General features: G+C 47.5%; 1 protein-coding gene across 1 annotated transcript in view; it reads left to right on the forward strand.

Annotated features, from left to right (window-relative positions):
* The window catches only part of MEGF6 (multiple EGF like domains 6), a 370,100-nt gene that overhangs the window by 311,666 nt on the left and 38,809 nt on the right, over positions 1-19,625 (forward strand). Inside the window, 8 exon segments of the mRNA XM_020975509.2 lie at positions 165-284; positions 900-1,022; positions 2,763-2,933; positions 4,545-4,676; positions 7,295-7,423; positions 8,378-8,506; positions 9,999-10,133; positions 10,266-10,400. Of these exon segments, the coding sequence (XP_020831168.1) occupies positions 165-284; positions 900-1,022; positions 2,763-2,933; positions 4,545-4,676; positions 7,295-7,423; positions 8,378-8,506; positions 9,999-10,133; positions 10,266-10,400 (1,074 nt within the window).

The following is a 19,625-nucleotide window of genomic DNA, read 5'->3' on the forward strand; positions in this document are numbered from 1 at the left end:
CTTTAGGGAGACTAGTATCCACCCCCTCAGTGTCATTGATTGGCATGGGAAGCCGTACTCGGAAGGCCGCAGCGTGTCAAAACCCGATGGGCGGCTGAGGAGATGAGGAGCCCTGCAGGGCAAGGGTTTGTTGAGAGGTATCCTGATATGTACTGTCCCTGCAGATATTGATGACTGTGCAAGCAGCCCCTGCTGTGCCCAGGCCTGCACCAACAACCCAGGAGGGTATGAGTGTGGCTGCTACGCTGGCTACCGACTTAGCACGGATGGCTGCGGGTGTGACGGTGAGTACTACGGGCCGGGGGAGAGAGGGGAGTCAGCATCCTGGAGAAATGGGAAGGTAAGCTCAGCAGGGCCCCTGTTCTTGTCCACCTGGGCCCCTTCCCCGCCTCATCCCTCTGTTTCAGCTGGGCCTCGAGGCTGAGACATGAGCTCATTTGAACCTCACAGTGGGAGACAGATGCTGTGATATATCATCCCCATTTTACAGATGAGGAAACAGTCTCACATGGGTGAAATGACTTGTCTATAAATATCTGAGTTGGGTCTGAACCCAGCTCTTCCTGTCTTGGAGTCCCTGCTGAATATCCCAGGGGTGGGGAGAGGTTGGTTGTAATGTTTCTTTTTTTTTTTTTAATAGTGACTCATCCAAGGTAACACAGGTAGTAGGTAGATTTGACTCCACTGTTCTAAGATGGTCTCTGAGTGTGGCTGGTGTGGTCAGTAGCCTCAGGACTGACCTGAGCTGCCCACAGCCAACTGGGGACTGGTCTGCTCCCTGGGTGCTCAGTACAGGGTGGTGGAAATTTGAACTAGCACAAGTCACCCCCAGTTTCCTGTGACTGCTCAAGGCCACGGGGGTCCCAGGGTTCTATCACTCTTTTTTCCTTTTTCCATAGATGTCGATGAGTGTTCCACCAGCAATGGCGGGTGTGAGCACATTTGTGAGAATCTCGTGGGCTCCTTCCAATGCACCTGTGAAATCGGTTACAAGCTGGAGGAGGATCGGCGGAGCTGTACTCGTGAGTGCCGTGGTGGTCCTTGGTCCCAGTGATCCCTCCTCCCTTCCCTGCTGTCTGTGATCCGGGGAAGCCTTGGCACACAGACCACAATGGCCTCCCATTGGCTAAAAAAAAAGGGCAGCTCCTGTTATCTTCCAGGGCTGGTGCTCGGCATCCCAAATCCTGGAGTCTCAGAGCTGTAAGAGACCTCACATACCACCTTGTCTGAACTCTCCTTGAGCAAGAGGTCAGATGGTCACCCAACTTTGACTCCAACTCCCCCTTTAGTGAAGGCAGATCTACCACTTCCCAAGGCAGCCCATTCCATGCTGGGAAAACTCGATTTGTTAGAAAGGTTTTCCTTACATCAACCCCAAATCTGCCTTCCCGCTGCTTCTATCCATTGCCTCCTTCAGGGCCCAAGCAAAATAAGCTTCCTCCAACTTCCCAATGACCTCACTTTGGGTTCCTTGATGACAGCTCTCATGTCCTCCCCAGGTCTCCTCCAGGCTCCCCAGGTCCCCCTTCAGCCCATCCTTATGTGGTGTGGTTTTAAGGCCCTTCCCCATCCTAATCACCCTTCTCTGGACAATCCCCGGCTTGTCTATATCCTTTCTAAGAAAGTGGCTCCAAGACTGTGTCTGGTCTGACCAGGGCAGAGGATAATGGGACTGTATCATCTCGCTGGCCTGCATCCTCTGCCTTTCTTACTCCAGTCTAATAATTGCATCAACCTTCCCGCAACAGCTGGTCCCCCAACTTAGGATGGCATTTGTCTGATGTCATCAGAGGGGGCATGATTCCTCACCAATGTCTTTGCCCTAGCATCTCTGACTTCCCCTGGAAGCCTATGATGGCCCTGCACCATTTATGCTCATAGAACCTCCTTCCTTGGAAAGCCCTTTCTCAAGACCGGTCCAATTTCCTTATCATTCAGAAAGTGAGAGGGGAAGTTGACATCCCTAAATCCAAATGGTTTCATTTACCTAAACCTTTCCAGGAAAACTGGCATAAGCCCTTGAATTTGTTTATGTTTCCTGGCCTGCACCATCTCTCAGGCTGACACATTCCATCTGGCCTGGATGCCCTCCAGGGTCTGTTGCCTCCAGACCCAAATCCCTGCAGTAGAAAGGGGTCCCGTGAAAGCTGTGCCCTGCCTCTTAGGGCTTCCCTGAACCTGCCACATTGGGTGCAACAGCATTACGAAGGGCCATGGGAACAATGTCATCGATTGGGTGACACCCTCAAGGGTCTTTGTGAATCGGCAGGTTTGGGTGCAAGGTGTTAGCAATCTTGTTGTCATCTTTCAAGTGGGGCTCAGGGTCAGGGGTGGCTAGGACAGGAGAAAAGAGGATTCACACTCTAAGAACCCTGGACATCCTTGGGATGGATATTGGTACTTTAGTGAGGAGTCAAGGATGCTCGACCTAGAGATGGTGGGATGACCACAGGATCAAAGATTTAGCATTGGGAGGGATCTTGCAGGCTGTCAAGTCTACAGGTGAGGAAACTGAGGCTGGGATTACCAAAGTGTGAGGTAGCTGGCCTCAACCAGGAAGACCAGAGTTCAAATTCTGTCTTTGACATCTACTGTTGGTAAATGTCTGAGGCTGCGTTTGAGTCCTGGTCTTCCTGATGTCAAGTCCAACACTCCATCCACCCGGCTGAGTATCCTGAAGGACTGCAGGTGCCTTCCTTGCCCCCGCTGGGTCTTAGGGAGGAGGAGAAGGTCTGAGCATTTCTCTGCTCTCCTTTCCCTAGCCCTGGATGACTCAGTGGACTCCTTGGATGGGCGGCAGCCCTTCGTACGGCCCATCCCCCACATCGCCGTGCTGCGTGATGAGCTGACCCAGCTCTTTGAAGACGAATACGAGGCGGGGGATGAGGAGGAGGCGGAGGCCAGAGGAGAGCACACTCTGTCAGAGAAGTTTGGTGAGAATCGGCCTCTCTGGTAGCAGGCCCTGGACCTCTGGGCCTGGGTCTTTCCTGGCCTGTAGATGCCAAGGGCTATCAGACCCTCATCCTTGTGGAATCAGAGCTAGCCCAGACTTCAACCCCATGCCCCAGGCCTTGTACAATGCCTTGCATTTTACAAATGAGGAAACTGAGGCCCAGAGAAGTTAAGCAGCTTATCCAGAGGCATAGAATAAATCCAGACCTCAGAGGCCACTGAGGACAACTCCCTCAGTTTACAAATGAGCAAACTGAGGCCTAGAGTAGTTACGTGTTTTGCCCAGGGTCACCCAGATGCTAAGTATCTGAGTTTTCAAATCAAATCCAGATCATTTGTCTTGCTTGGATTCCTGTTCCCACAAGCTCAAGGCCATACTGTCCTCATTTGGCCTTGTGAGGTCCCTAGACAGGGTTCGGTGAAGCAATATTACATATTATTGTTGTTCAGTCATTTTTTAGTCACGTCCAACTCTTCATGACCGTGCTTGGGGTTTTCTCGGCAAAGATACTGGAGAGGTTTGTCATTTCCTTCTCTGGCTCATTTTACAGATGAGGAAACTGAGGCAGACAAGTGACTTGCCCAGGATCACATAGCTACTAAGTGTCTGAGGCCGGATTTGAACTCGAGAAGATGAGTCTTCCTGGCTCCAGGCCCAGCAGTCCGTGCACTATGGCACCCCGTAGCTGCCCCACATTATACAGTAGAGAGGTTATAATAAATGGTCACTTGGTGGAATGGTGTTAAGGAAGGAGGAAGGAGAGAAGTCCCAGAATCACAGAATCTGAGGGTTGGGAGGGCCTTAGTAGCCAGGCTGAGAAGCACAAGACCCCCTATCTGCCAACTTGTCTCACGCAGCCGGGCCTCCTTCTCCCCCATGTCCAGGGCACTGTGGCACAGAGCTTACATAAACATTGGCCCGGTTGCCTAGAAAAAGGCCTTGACAGGTAGTGCCTCCCTTCTGGCCAATTCACCAAGCATTTATTAAGCACCTACTATATACCAAGCAACTGCTATATATCTTCAAAAAGAAAATGGGAAACCACTCCAATATCTTTGCTAAGAAAACTCCAAATGAGGTCATGAAGAGTCAGACATGACTGAAATGACCGTACAACAACAGTATGCCAGGCTATGTGCCAGGATAAAAAGATAAAAGGAAAACAGCCCCCAGCCTCAAGAAGCTTACATTCTATTTGGAGGAATCCATGTTGACTTTTACACATGAAGGTAGAATCTATACAAAATCTTTTGTATTAATAAATAATTCATCAGTAGGGATCAGGAAAGTCCTCTTGTGGGAGGTGGCATTTGAGTTGAGAGCCCTAAAAGGACCCTGGGATTCTTAGAAACAGCTTTGAGAAAGGAGGAAGAGCATTCCAGGCATGAGGGACGGCTATAGCAAAGGCCTGGAGGTGGGAGATGGGATGCTGGGGAACAGAAAATAAGCCAGTTTGGCTGGAACACAGAGGAGGGTGAGAGAGAGGGGTCACACCAAAGAAGTCTGGAATGAGAGGTTGGAGCCAGATTGTAAAGTTAGCTGCCACCCCCTCAGAGGCCTGCTTTTTCTTTCCTTCTCCTGATCATTGCAGTCTGTTTGGATGACACCTTTGGCCATGACTGCAGCCTGACGTGTGATGACTGTAGGAATGGGGGCACCTGTCACCTTGAGCTAGACGGCTGTGACTGTCCCGAGGGTTGGACAGGTATCATCTGCAACCAAAGTAAGTCACGAATCTGATAAATGAATGAATGAATGAGTGAATGAATTAATGAGTAAGTGAATGAATGAGTAAATGCATGAGTGAATGAAAGAACAAATGAATGAGTGAATGCATGAATGAACAAATGATTGAATGAGTGAATGAACAAATGAATGAGTGAATGAAAAAGTATTCATTAAATACTTACTGTGCCAAGATCTGAGGATACAGATAGAGAAGTGAGATAGGCAGTCGCTACCTCAAGGAATTCTCGTTCTGATTGGGGAAGCTAGCATATGTAAAGTTCAGCCAGAGGGGGTCTGGAGAGGCCCAGTGTGTTAGAAGTTCAACATCAGCAAAGTGAAGTGAGCAGAACCAGGAGAACGTTGTCCACGATAACAACAGTGTTGTAACAGTGATCAATCATGAAAGACTTGGCTGCTGTGATCGAGACAATGATCCAAGACAATTCCGAAGGACTCGTGATGAACGGCGCTCTCCACCTCTGGGGAGTGAACTGAGGAACTTTGAGTGAAACGTGAAGCCTAATTTTTCCACTTTCTTTATTTTTCTTGCTTTTTTGTGTGTTTTCTTTTGCAACATGGCTAATATGAAAATATGTTTTGAATGACTTCACATGAATAATTGACATCCCATAGCTTGCCTTCTCAAGGGGTGAGGGGAAAGGTGAGAATTTGGAACTCAAAGTTTTTTAAATGAGTGTTAAAATGTTTTTAGATGTAATTGGGAAATATTTAGTGAAATAAATATATATTAAAAATAAAACTAAAAACAAGTTTAGCATCAGAGTGGATGGCGAAATTGAGGGCCTTTAGGATGTTTTGGCAGGGCACATGGTAAGATCGGGTGGACCTTAAGTGTAGTGGTAGGGAAGACAGTAACTAAGGCATGGTGGGAGTTGGTGATTTCCTGCTCATCTAAGATGTGTGGGTGGCCATGTCCGTCCAGCAAGGTCGGGGGCGGGGGTGGCTGGAAGGACCTGGGCCAACATCTTTGGGAAGGAAGGAACGGTTCCAAGACTTGGAATAGAACAGGGCCTCTGGATTTTGTCCTTCAGGGATGTCGGCATCCAGGCAGGAGTTGGGGAAAGAAATGGGGATGGGGTGATTAGAATATTAAGGCAAAAGACTTCCCAGAACTCTTGCTTCTGCTGGGTCATCTGGATGGGGTTGGGGGCACACCATGGTTCCCACTCCTGCTGAGCCTTCTGGATGGAACGGGATGGAGGGATGATTATAGGGAGAGGAGAACAGAGGAGATACCTAACAGGTTTGGGAACTCTTATCACCGTTCTAGACAAGGGCAAGAGATAGAGTCTAATGGAAAATTCTATTGTACTGGTACTTCTATTTAGGAAGACGATGATGTCAATAATAACGTCCCATTTGTACAGTAATAACGTCCCATTTGTACAGTACTTTAAGCTTTAAAGGTGACTTAACAATCCTGTGTGGTTGTGATAGTGTAAGTATTATCAGTCCCATTTTATAGGTGAAGAAACTGTGGCTCTGGATGGTAAAAAGATTTCTGGGGGCATGGAGTTGATAGAGGAGACAGAATGTGAACTGAGTTCGTTTGCCTCCAAGTCCAGTGATCTTTCCACTATGTCATGCTATAAGATTAAAGGATGATTAAAGGATTTAAAGCCAGAAGGGACCTTAGAGACCATCTGTTGGAGCCCCCTCACTTTACAGATGAGGAAACTGAGGCCCAGGAAGGTGAAGAAACTTGCCCAAAGTCACGCAGAAGAGAGATTTGAACTCACATCCTTGAACTCCCAGTCTGGTGCTCTTTGTACTTTCTTATGTAGAATTGCATTTTGTCATCATATTACCTTAATGAAATAGGCTTGGTAGGGAAGATCATGACCTCTTGGTGAGTAGGTAGGTAGATAGATAGGTGAATAGGTGGCTGGCTGGACAGAGAGAGATGCATAGATAAATAGCTATATGGATAGATGGATGGATAGATATATGGATAGGTAAATAGCTGTGTGGATAGATGGATGGATGGATGGATAGATAGATGCATAAATGGATGAATGGATAGGTGGACAGATGTCTAGATAGATGGATAGCTAGAGATGGGGACAGATAGAGATGGATTGATAGATGAATAGATGGATGGATGGATAGATAGATGAATGGATGGGTAGATAGATGGATGGATGGGTAGATAGATGGATGGATGGGTAGATAGATGGATGGATGGATAAGTGAATAGAGATGGATAGTAGAGAGATAGAAATAGGATTGATTAAGCACTTATTGCATGCCAGACACTGTGCTAAGTGCTGGTGATAAACGTTCATACAAGGACCCCATTCTATCCTTGCCATTATATTAATGAGAAGATAATACATAAAATGGAGCTGGAGAAGGGGAGGGTGTAGGGATAAATGGTGCCCAGGCGGGGACGAGGCTGCTGGGGAGAAGGTTGAGAAGAATGGAGAAATGAGTTGAGCTGGGAGTGAAGTGAGCATAGCCAGGGCCCCTCCTGATATGGTGGTCAGGGTTAGGGCCTCAGCATCAGGAACACAAATAGAAATGCTGAGCCTGCTGGGTCGTGCAGCCTCCATGCAGGACAGTGAGCGTGTGTCTCTCCCATCCCCTCTGCAGCTTGTCCGCAGGGCACCTTTGGGAAGAACTGCAGCTCTACTTGCAGCTGTCAAAATGGCGGCACCTGTGATGCGATGACGGGGACCTGCCGCTGTCCGCCTGGTGTTGGCGGAGCCCACTGCGAGGATGGTATGCTGGTTCTCTCCACCCTCATATCGCTGCCTTTCCCCAGCATCTCCCCACTTCTTGCTGACGATGGACAGCACCATCCCTGCTGCTCTCTCCCCCGGGCATCCCTGGGGTCTCCTTGGCTCACACTTTCCCTGAGGGCAGGGGCGGGCCAATGTCATGAAAGGCAGTGAGGAGCTGCAGGCCTGGGGGAGAGGGAAGTCCTTGGAGCCCCACAGAATCCCACTGTTGATTCTGCAAACTAAGCCTGGGCCTCGTGTGTGGGGGAATGATCACCGTTCCAACCATCACCTGTCCTTGATTAAACACTCACTAGGTGTTGGATGATGACAGTACCTGCCCTCAAGGAGTTTACATTCTAAGGGTCAGCTCATAACAACACTACTAACAAGAGACATTGTGAATGCATGTTCAGGTTTACAAAGGCCCTTGTCTCAATTGGACCTCACGACTACCCTGTGAAGTGGGTGCTGTGATTATTCCCATTTTACAGATGAGGAAACAGAGGCTTAGAAAGGCTAAATTTTTTTCTAACAGCCGCACAGCTGGACAGGATTCGAACCCAGGATTTGAATCCTCCTGACTCCAGGCCCAGTATTCATGACCAAGCCTCTTGGTGTGTGGCAATTAATGCTCCAAATATAGCATAAATCTCAGTCAAGCTGCCCCACATCTGGCCAGCCCTAAGGGAAGACCGTTAGGACAGGTGTCCCTGGGCACTTTCTCCTGGAGCAGCCGACGATGTCATGGGGCCTCTCTCCCAAGCGTACAGGTCTTGAGGACCTCAGCTGACCATCCCTGAGCCTGGGGTCTTGGGGGAGGGCACTTATGTTCAGATTCAGGATTTCCACTTGTCCAGCATTATTCTGACCCTGGGAGGATTCCCCTCTACCTCTCTCCCCTGCCTATTTCTCCCTTCCCCCTTTTATATTTCTCCATCCCACCTTTGTCTAGGTTGCCCCAAAGGCTTCTACGGCAAACACTGTAGGAAGAAGTGCCAATGTGCCAACCGAGGACGATGCCATCGCATCTATGGGGCCTGTCTGTGTGATGCTGGGCTATATGGACGCTACTGCCACTTGGGTGAGTCAGGATCTGTGGGCAGCTAGCTGCAACCTTTACCATAATAATAGTGATAATAGCAGATCACACTTCTGTGTTGTTTTAAGGTTCGCAGAGCACTTTTCTCACAGTGCCATGAGCTGAGTCCTATAGGTATTATTTTCTTTATTTTCAAGGTGGGGAAAATGAGACTCTCAATGGTTGTGACTGGTCCAGGGTCACACACCATCAGTAAGAGTCAAAGGTAAGACTTGAATCTAGATCTCCTAACTGTAAGGATCTTTCCTTTGGACCCAAAGGCCTCTTTCCTTTCAAATATGAAAGTTCATTTCAGAATTTCTGTGTTTATGGAGTTTGTGGGTGGTATTCTTAGGCCATCTTCACCAGTGTCATCCCCCTTTGGTACATGGTGTATATGGTACCAAATGGGTTCTGGTAGAGGACACTTGAAGAACTGATAAGAGCCATATTACCCTTGACCTCAGAAGAATGGGTGGAAGCTGGCAGACAGGCAGATCTAGGCTTCATGTCCAGGAAACCTTCCAAACATTTAGAGCTACCCCAAGGTGGAATGCAATCCCTTAACAGGTAGGGAGTTTCCCATGACAGGAAGTACTCAACAGGAGGTTGGATGGACATTTGGTGGGTATTTCTTGGTGAACTACATTTTGGGCTATATGGTGGCTGAGTTCCCATCCAAACACTGAGATTCTATGAAACTCGAATTGAATTTATATTTATTAACTTTATTGATTGATTTTTATTATTGGTCAATTGCATTTATTAACCAACTTCTATGTGCTGGGGACTGGGCATTATAGAAACAGCTCCTGTCCTCATGGACATTACATTCTAGTGGGGCAGGCATAAAGACATTCAGAGTCAACTCTGGCAGGACTCGTCAACCCAACGAAGCTTTGGGTGTGGGTCCAGTAATGGACTGTATGTCTGAGGCTAGGCACAGAGAGGCTCACCACCAGCGTGGTTACTCACAGCAGGCTCTTAAAAACCATCAGCTAAGTCATAAGGGGTCACTACCTGCTTCAGTGGAGGGAGCACCCACACTGAAGAAATTATAGACCTGGCTCTGTTGGGGTATGATTATGTTGGAGAACTGACATGGTGGGAGATGCTGGGTAGGACAGGAAGGCAGGTAGGGAGGGCTCTGCAATTTCACTGGCCTAGCGAACTCTCAGATGAGGAAGACCTGTACCAGTGAGGGTTAGCACCTCCTCTGGGACTTGTAGCTACCTGGATCACTGAAAGCTGAAGTAACTTCCTTAGGGTCCCGTATTTATCACTGGCAAGACTTGAACCCAGGTCTTATGGTTTCTATCCCCTGGATGCTGCCTCTCTAGGCTAGGAACATTGTTGTTGTTTTTTAAATTACTGATGGGTGCTGAGGGCCCGGAGTGGCTTGGAGGAGAGTAGTTTGGAAGACTCGGGAGCTGAATGAGGACATAGGGAACAGTGGAAGAGCTCCCGCCATGCTCCCTTCCTTCTTTGTGGTCAGCATGCCCTAAGTGGGCCTACGGGCCGGGCTGCTCCGAGGAATGTCGCTGTGTCCAGCAGAACACCCGCGAGTGTGACAAGAAGGATGGCAGCTGCTCGTGCAAAGCGGGCTACCGGGGCGAGAGGTGTGAGCACGGTAAGCAGCATGGTCCTAGGGGAAGTGGCCAGAGGAGGGGAGGGCCGGGCCTGACCTGCTGCCCTCTTTCCACCCCCTCTGACTCAGTTCCTCCTTTCTCTCTGTTTTCCCATCGATGGGGATGACAAAAAGAATGTGACCCCGGCTCCTTCGGCCCTGGCTGTCAGCAGACGTGTGCCTGCCCCCCGGGAGTGGCCTGCAGCCCCCTCAGTGGCGAGTGCCAACGACAGTGCCCAGAAGGCTACCAGGGGGAGACCTGTGACCAAGGTGAGGGGGCTCTGGCTGGGAGCGAGGACAGGGCATCCTGCGGGGAGGAGGGGGGAGAAGATGCTCACATGTACCCCCCCTCAGCTGTTCCTGCCCCCAATCGCATTCAAGTCACCAAGCATTTATTAACCACCTGGTATGTGCTGGCTCTGTGCTAAACACTGAGCATAAAAGACAAAAGAGAAAGATAAGAAATAAATAAAACATACTGGAACACAGGTAATGTTCATATGTGGCTTTCTAAGTTGGCATGGAACCTACAGGAATCCTTATGTATGGTTTAGTGGCCCTGTTTCTTTTTGAGTTTGATGCCCCTGCCCTGCATCATGTTCTCTGAGACCCTGTCTCTTTTTTTTTCATATATATAATATACACACATGTACATCTTATATATACATATATACACATACTTATATAATATTATATATGAATATACAAGTGTATATATATATATATATTTTATATTTCATATATATGCAGCGAGATGGCACAGAGGATAGAGTTCTGGATCTGGAGGCAGGAAGACTCATCCTCCAGAGTTATCATTTGGCCTCAGACACTTCTTAGTTGTGTGACCCAGAGTGAAGTCATTTCACCCTGTTTACCTCAGTTTCCTCATCTGCAAAATGAGCTGGAGAAGGAAATATCAAACTACTCCAGTATCTTTGCCAAGAAGGCTTGAAGAGGGGTCATGAAGAATTGGACATGATGGAAACAATAACAAAATGCTATACATACATTCATCTATACTATATACCAACATATACTATTTATAAATATATCTGTATGTGCTATATGTGTATGTGCATAATATAATTATATGTAGTACATACAGCATATGGACATTGCTATATATAGTATGTATATGATTATACATGCAGAAACATAACATGTATACATACATACACACATATACACACACACACACACACACATTAAATATGAAATGTTAGGATGGAGGAATTGCTAATGACTGAGGAGATTGGGAAAGGCCTATTATAAGAGGCTTGAGCTAAGCCATGCTTTGAAGGAAATAATGGGTCTAGAAAGGCAGAGGTGAAAAGGAAAAGAATTTGAGGAATGAGGGACCAAAGTCCAGAGGTGGGAGATGATATCCGTCATTGTTTGAGGTATTTGGTATACAAATAGCCTGAAACCATCCCTGCTCTTAAGGAGCTCATGTGGTGTGTCCTGGGGAACCATGAACCCCACCCCATTCCCCCCCTTCCTCCTTTGTTCAGACAGCTCAGGTGAAGCCACACAGCCGGCCAAGGGTAGAGCCCACTGCAGAAGTCCCTCAGTAAACAAGCATTTATTGATTGATTTACAATAGAAGCCAGTTTTTTAGACTCACAGACTCTCTCCCTCCACCAGGGAGTCAGCCTCCTAGCCCCTTGGCTAATTCCCAGCCTGATTCACTGAGAACCGAAAGTGAAAATTGAGTAGCATTCAGGGTGGAAGATTAGAACAGTCAAGAGACATGTGGTTTGGAGTTGGCTCTGACTTGCTTTGCCAGAGACCCCGGGCTTAAGGGCCCTTTGATATCTGGTCCTACAGATGAGGCAACTGAAGCCCAGAGTGGGAAATGGATTTTCCACTGCCACCCAGTGAGCCAGGGGCAGAACTGGAAGTTGAACTCAGACCCTCTTGAGTTGTGTTCATGCCAACCCCTCAAAGCCAGCTCCCTGAGAAGCAGATAGGTAGAACGTCCTTTTCCACATACCTGTTTGCCTATGTGAGGTTTTAGCGGTTTTAAATTATCAGAGAGCTGGATAAAGAATCCATTTTTCCCCCTGAGCTTTGAACAACAGGTAATATGGGCTTTTAGATTTATTTTTTCATGAAGCCTTCATCCTTCAAAGCGTCTTTCCATCTCATGACTGATAGGAAATACCTACGCGCTGTCATCATCAGATAGGGATGGAAAAAAGGAAAAAAAAGAAAAGCCACAACATGAATAACTCGGGGGCCCCTGCTTGGGCTCCAGCTGCTGAAGGTAACCACAGGCAGGTCTGAGTTTTCCCTTGGCTTCTCTGTCCTTCTTCATCTATACCCACTCAGCCTGGAGACAAATAACATTCTGATTAGGTTTGTGGTTATAGCAGGGGATTGGGAACAAGGCAGGAAACAGGGAAGCATTAATATCCCTTAGAAGGCTCTGGAGAGAAGTTTTCACTAGCCAGGGCTGCAGGCCAACGGGATGATGGAGAGACTTGGTCACCTCTGCTCAGAGCCAAAGCCCAGGGCTGGGGGGAGAGGGAGTCCTGATGCTGGGACCATACCTGGGTGCCCCCACCTCCCGTCCCTAGCAAGAGGCAGGATAGATGGGGTCCTCTCTGGCTGGAGGCATCAGCCAGGCCAGGCTGGACCAAATGCCATGTGCTTAAGGGGAGGCAGCAGTGTGACCCCATGAAGAGAGGGCTGAAGATGGAACATAAGGGCCTGGGTCCTCATCCTCTTAATGGGCTGATAGGACCAGAGACTGAGAGTGGAAGGGACCTTAGAGTTCATCTAGTTTAGGAGTTCTTAACCATTTTTATATGTCCTGGATCCCTTGGGCAGTCTGGTGAATGCTATGGACAGCTTCTCAGAATCACGTTTTTAAATGCACAAAATAAAATACACAGAATTACAAAGGAAACCAATTATATTGAAGTTATCAAAATAGCTCAAGAAAAAGCCTAACTTCTGGGGCCCTAGGTTAAGGACCCCTGATCTAATCCAGGCCCTTCCTTCATTTTTACGGAAGGGAAAACTAAGTGAGGCCTTGGGCAAATCATTTCTCAAAGACTGCTTCCTCCTCCATAAAATGATAGGGCATTGGGCTACATGGATTGTGAGGTCCCTGCTGGCTAGAGCTAAGGAAAGTCACTTAGTTAAGTGAGGCTCTTTCTCCTCTGTCCAAGAGTAACTTGTGTTTATTTATCTCTCTTTTGTTCTTTCATTTTCCCTCCCTTCCTTCCTTCCTTCCTTCCTTCCTTCCTTCCTTCCTTCCTCCTTTCCTTCCTTCCTTCCTTCCTTCCTCTTCCTTCCTCCTCCTTCTTCCTTCCTTCTCTCCCTCCTCCCTTCCTTCCTCCTCCCTCCCTCCCTCCCTCCCTCCCTCCTTCCCTCCCTCCCTCCCTCCTCCCTCTCCCTCCCTCCCTTCCTTCCTTCCTTCCTTCTCTTCCTTCCTTCCTTCCTTCCTTCCTTCCTTCCTCCTTCCTTCCTTCCTTCCTTCCCTCCCTCCCTCCTCCTCCCTCCCTCCCTCCCTCCTCCCTCCCTCCCTTCCTTCCTTCCTTCCTTCCTTCCTTCTTCCTTCCTTCCTTCCTTCTTCCTTCCTTCCTTCCTTCCTTCCTTCCTTCCTTCCTTCCTTCCTTCCTTCCTTCCTTCTTCCTTCCTTCTTCCTTCCTTCCTTCCTTCCTTCCTTCCTTCCTCCTTCCCTCCTTCCCTCCTTCCTCCCTCCCTCCCTCCCCCTCCTTCCTCCTTCCTTCCTTCCTCCTCCCTCCTTCCTTCCTTCCCTCCTTCCTTCCCTCCTTCCCTCCTTCCTTTCTTCCTTCCTTTCTTCTCTCCCTCCTTTCCCTCTCTCTTTCTTCATTTATTTATTCATTCATTTGTTTATTCATCTAAATATTTATTTTAAACATTTATTTTAAATAATTGAGTTCTAAATTCTCTCCCTCCCTCCAACCCCTCCCCAATCCATTGAGAAGGCAAACAAATATAATACCCCAAAGAGGTAGCCTGTAAACAGTTGTTTCAGAGAAGCCTCCCAGTGGGATTTCCAGTCTGCTACCTGGTAGACAGGCTTATAGACCCAGTCAGACTCTGAAGGAAGTAAAGTTTGTCTGGCACCTGGGAGGCAGCGTGGAAAGGATGCTAGGTTTGGAGTCAGATGGCCTGGGTGCAATTGCCTAAAAGCAAAAATAAATGAATGAATGAATGAATGAATGAATGAATGAATGAATGAATGAATGAATAAATAAATGCTTGTTCCTATTATTATTATTTTTTGGTGGCAATTGGGGTTAAATGACGTGCCCAGGGTCACACAGCTAGCAAGTGTCTGAGGCCAGATTTGAACTCGGGTCCTCCTGACTCCAGAGCCGGTGCTCTACCCACTGTACCACCTAGCTGCCCCCTTTGTTCTTCTTATTATTAATTATTTCCTCCTACTCTGGTTCCCCACTGTTTTCCTATTCCACCCAGGCTAGGGCTGCTGTCTGCAGCAACGTCTCCCGCACTGGCTTTTTCCCTTCTCTCTCTGTCCCTGACCAAGGCTAAGTGGTCCTCTCTCTTATTTGCTCAGAATTCTACTTTCTTGCCCCCTTGCAAAGGGGGTTTGTGAACAGATCCTTGGAAGCACAGCCCTGTGAGAGCTGAGAGAGACCTCGGAGCTCATCTGATCAGACCCATCTTTTTACACCTGGCTTACCTAAGGGCGAGTGTGTTACCTCAAGGACACCCAGCCAGCTAGCTAGAGGCAGGACTGGGATCAGAATTCTAGATCTCCTGATGCTGAGCTAAGTATTCTTTCTGTTCCGCCATACTGTTCCAGCCAATGGATCAATTTATAATGGCCACCAGGGAGTTTTTCACCTAAAGAGAGGCAATGCCTTAACCTCGCAAAGTGTTATCTCTAATGGTGGGAATTTCAAGCCACCCCAGAGAGTCATCCAAAACCTTGTAGATTTCTCATTGACATCTGGTGACTCTTGGGGGAGATGGACTTCCTCTTCCTCTCGTGTGAAAGAGTAACTCAAAGATAAGTGGAAACTTGAGGCAAAGTAGGCAGGGCATTATTATGAGCCCAGCTTTATGGGTCATGACCAAAACCGGACTGGGAAAAGGAGTGACCAAGTTATAGCAAAGACTGATTAATCTGTTGCTCTCTGGAGCTTACAAGACAGTTTTCTGCTTTATTTTCCTCGGCCCCAGAGGACAGAAGCAGCCATAATGGATGGATGTTCCAAGGAGGCAAATTTAAATTTAGGCTTGGTGTCAGGAAAAACTTCCTAATGGTGAGAGCTGTCCAGAGATGGAATGGGCTAGAGAAGCGGTGGGTTCATTGTGGGTCCTCAAACAGAGATGATGACCACTTTTCAGGGATGTGGTAGAAGAAATTCTTGTTCAAGTACGGGTTAGACTAGGCAGCTTCTAAAGTGTCCTCCAATCTCAACATTGCAGAATCTTGGGATTCTCTTCTTTGCTGCATCTGGGCCGTCTGTGGTGCCTTCCCTGTTGGGGTGAGGGGTGGGCCAGTCGTCAGCCACAGAGCAAGGCCCCGCCCAGAGGCCCACTCTCATTGCCAGTTCCCCACATGTTCCCTTGCCTCTCTGAAGTCAACAGCATCACCTCTGGGAACCAGAAGGGGAGAGAAAATTGCAATCCCAATTCTCCCCCTACCATGTTTTTTCTTTCAGGGCCTGAAATCCCTCAGGAAAGAGTCACAGGAAATAACACAGATATTTTTATAGAAATGGGGGGGCTCTTGACTGTTGTTTGGGTCTGGAAACTATTAGAGACCATGATGTGCATCTGCCCCCAATTAGTGGAGACAAGGAATAAAAGGAAAATTCTCTTATGTTGTTATAAAACTCAAAGCAGGGATCTTTCTCTCCTTTCCCCCTTCCCTCTTTCCTGGGGAGCTCTGTGTGTACATGTAGCGATAGCCCCACAACAGGAGATCAGTAGGGCTTAGTCACAAAGCCACTCTCCTCCTGGGGCCCTGCCTAGGACGTCAGAGGGCCCCTGCAGCACTAGGGACAGTAACCTTCTATGAGCAGACTTGACCTTTTAAAATGGCAGACGTAGAGGAGCCAGGGGGCTGAGCTTAGAGATAGAAAGACCTGCATTCAAATTCCACTCCACATATGCCGTTAAGTCACGTGGCTGTTGTTTAATTTCCTCTTCTCCAAATGGGGACGCTAATAACTAGGGCTTTCTGCACCTAATAGGGATTTTGTGAGGACCAAATGGGACAATATATGCAAGGTGCTAGGCAAACCTCAGTCCTAGAGGAATGCCAGTTTTGATGGTTATTATTAACAATAATAACCACATTAGCCTGGCATCAATCTTCTTGGGACAAAGCGGCATGCAAACTATCAAAGTCATTCATTTATTTATTCATTTATTCATCTTTCTTAGGATCAGCATTTAGAATAGTGCCTTGTACACAGTAGGTACTTAATTAGTAATACTTGACTGACGGACTGACTCGTAGATCTAGAGCTGGAAGGGACCTTAAAGACGGTCTAGTTTAACTCTCTTTTTCACAGATGAAGAAACTGAGGCCCATAGAGGTTAATTGACTTGTCCAAGGTCACATAGATCCTTTGGTTTTCAATCTAGGGCTCTGCCTCTATAGATTGCCTTGCATTTTCTATTTGTAAACAGAAGATCATATAGGATCCATTTTACCCATAAGAAAACTGAGATGGCTGGGGCTCTGGGCTTGGTGTTATTAAGACTTGAGTTCAAATCTTGCCTTAGACACTTACTAGCTGTGTGCCTGTAGGCAGGTCATTTACTTCTGCCTCAGTGTTCTCATCTGTCAAGTGAAGATAATAGTGGTACCTACCTCCAAGCATTGTTGGGAGAATAAAACAAGGTGATGTTTGTAAAATGCTTGCAGACTTTAAAACTCTTTAGAATTGCTAGCCGTCATTATCCCCATTTGATAGGAAGCTCCTTGAGGGCAGAGTGCTTAGCACATAGTAGGCACTTAATATGTTTATTGATTGATTGATGCCCATAGAGGTTAAGTGTCTTGCCCATAGTCAAGGAGCAGAAAATGGAATTTGAGGGCAGAAAATGACCTTGAAAAGGTCATTTTATTAATATCCCGTCTCCGGGAAGGACCACATCTAAATCTTCCCAGATAGATGATGGGGATTGTCAAGCAGTCAAGACATGTTTATTAAACACCTACTGTGTTCCAGGCACTGTGCTAAGCACCAGAGATACAAAGAAAAGAAAAAAAAAGCAAACAAACATATTCCTGCCCTTGAGAAGCTTATCATTTCTACTGGGGAAGACTTTTAAGTAACCAGGTCCATAGAAGATGCATATAAAGCAGATGGATTTGAAGAGAGGGCATACTGTTATAAGTGGCCATCTGCTGATATCTCTCCTACCCTATATGCCGTGCATACAACTGGCCTGGAAGAAAGATTGAGCTGTCCCTACTATGGTTCAGAGGCTGTTGTGCCACCAGAGTGTAGCTCACCCCAGCTCTCTAGTGTTGGGAAGTATACGTGGGCCCCACTCAGCCTAATGGTCAAGTTGCATGTGTGGTGTGGTGTGCGTCTGTGTGAGCTGATGTTTGCAAACCTCTCTGGACCCTTGGTTCAGTGCAAGGACAGAGGCCTGGCTTTGGGTAAGTGCGACCCCGCTTGTGGTGTGCCAAATTAAGAAGTGTTGGGAATCCCATGTTTTCTAGACCTATTTCTAAGGCAGAGCTGTTTGCATAAGCCTCAGATAAACATGCCGGGCCACATGATTTCCCAGTCCCTGCCAAACACTCTGAAGTCTGCCCTTCACTCATTATGAGTCAGTTGGACCAGCGGGATCCAGTTTCCACTCTTAGCCCCGGCTGTTTAGACTTTAAAATCAGTAGTGGTTTTGTGTTTCCCCTGGCTGCTGGAATGCGGAGGGCCAAGGAGGCTTTGCCATCTTTAGGCCTTTCTCTAGACAAACAGCCCCGGGGCTGGGGCTGTCTCATCTCACAATAGATGCTCGGTCATTTTTCTTCCACTAGGAACCAGAGAGGATTGACTTGCCAGGAGCTGTGGGCACATGGGAAAGACCGGCCCCTTCTCCCTTGGCCTCTGGCCCTTGAACACTATTCTGGGTTATCTAGCCTTTGAAGGGATGAAAGGATTGAAGCCGGATGGCTGTGGGCAAGGCAGGCTGGAGGCATGAGGCAATATATTTGCAGAACGGGGAATTCCCCTGCAGATCACGAGCCTGGGGCTTTCTTTTCATAGCTTAGCTGAGGAAAGGTCTGTGGTTCTGAGGTGCCTTGAAAGACACTAGAATGACAGAGAAATGAAATGAAATTTTAGACTGCTTGTAGGGAGCTGGTTCATTCATTCATTCATTGTATAAACATTTAGTAAATATCTTAAAGATACCTGGACCTATCTGAAGCCCTGGAGATACAAGAACAGAATTAAAACAATCCCCTGCCTTTGTTCTACTGGGGAAAAACCATTCCATACACAGAAAAGTAAATCCAGTATATAGACAACATAATGGGGGGGGGATACAATAGCAAATGGGGGGCATTAGGAAAGACCCTATGTAAGAGGCAGAATATGGGCTGAGCCTGGAAGGGATTTGGGGATTCCAAGAGGTGGAGGTGAGAAAGGAGTGTGTATTAGACATTGGAGACCACCAGCCACAAGGGCATGGCAATAGGAAATGGATTGTCATATATGAGGAGTAGCTGGGAGGCCAACAAATGGAAGGGAATGCCAAATGATATGAATCGGGAAGGCTGGGTAGGAGCCAGATTACAAAGGGTTTCACAAGCCTAAAAGGGGACTTTGCATTTTGTCCCAGAGGCCAGAGGGAACCATGGGAGATTCTTAAGTAGACAAGTGATGCATTGATACCTGAGCTTTAGGCTGATGACTTTGGCAGCTGTGTTGAGGACACATTGGTGAGGGGAGAGGCAGGGACACCAATTGGAATGCTCTTGCAATAGTCCAAATGAGAGGTGATGAATGTCTGAATCAGGTTGGTAGCTGGGGCAGTGGAAAGAAAGGATGATTGCAAGAGATGTTTGGGAAGTAGAAACAAGAGTTGGGAATTGATTGGACATGGGGGGTGAAGGAGAGGGAGGAGTCAAAGCTGAGTTCAAGATTTTGAACTTGGGTGGGAGCCTAAAGGATGGTAGTGTGTCAATCCCAGGTTCAGGGAGCTCTGGATGCGTCCAGTCATGATTTGCACTTGACTGCATAGATGACACACTTCCCTCACAAGCCAAGTCAACAAGGATTTCCAGAGTACCTCCTTGGTTCCCAGAGCACTGGACCATGAGTCTGGAGACTTGGGTTCCATTTCTGTGTCTGATACCAACCAGGTGAGCACAAACATGCTATTTAGGCTTCCTGAGCCTCAGTGTCCTCGTGGGCATTATCTCAAAGGTTCCTTCTAGCTCCACCATTTATGATCACCTTCCTACAAAAGACTCTAGTTCTTATTTATCTGAACCCTGTGTTAAATACCGTATGGACTGTT

Source organism: Phascolarctos cinereus, unplaced genomic scaffold, assembly GCF_003287225.1.
Source record: "Phascolarctos cinereus isolate Bilbo 61053 unplaced genomic scaffold, phaCin_HiC Scaffold_726;HRSCAF=1367, whole genome shotgun sequence".
Classification (NCBI taxonomy): domain Eukaryota; kingdom Metazoa; phylum Chordata; class Mammalia; order Diprotodontia; family Phascolarctidae; genus Phascolarctos; species Phascolarctos cinereus.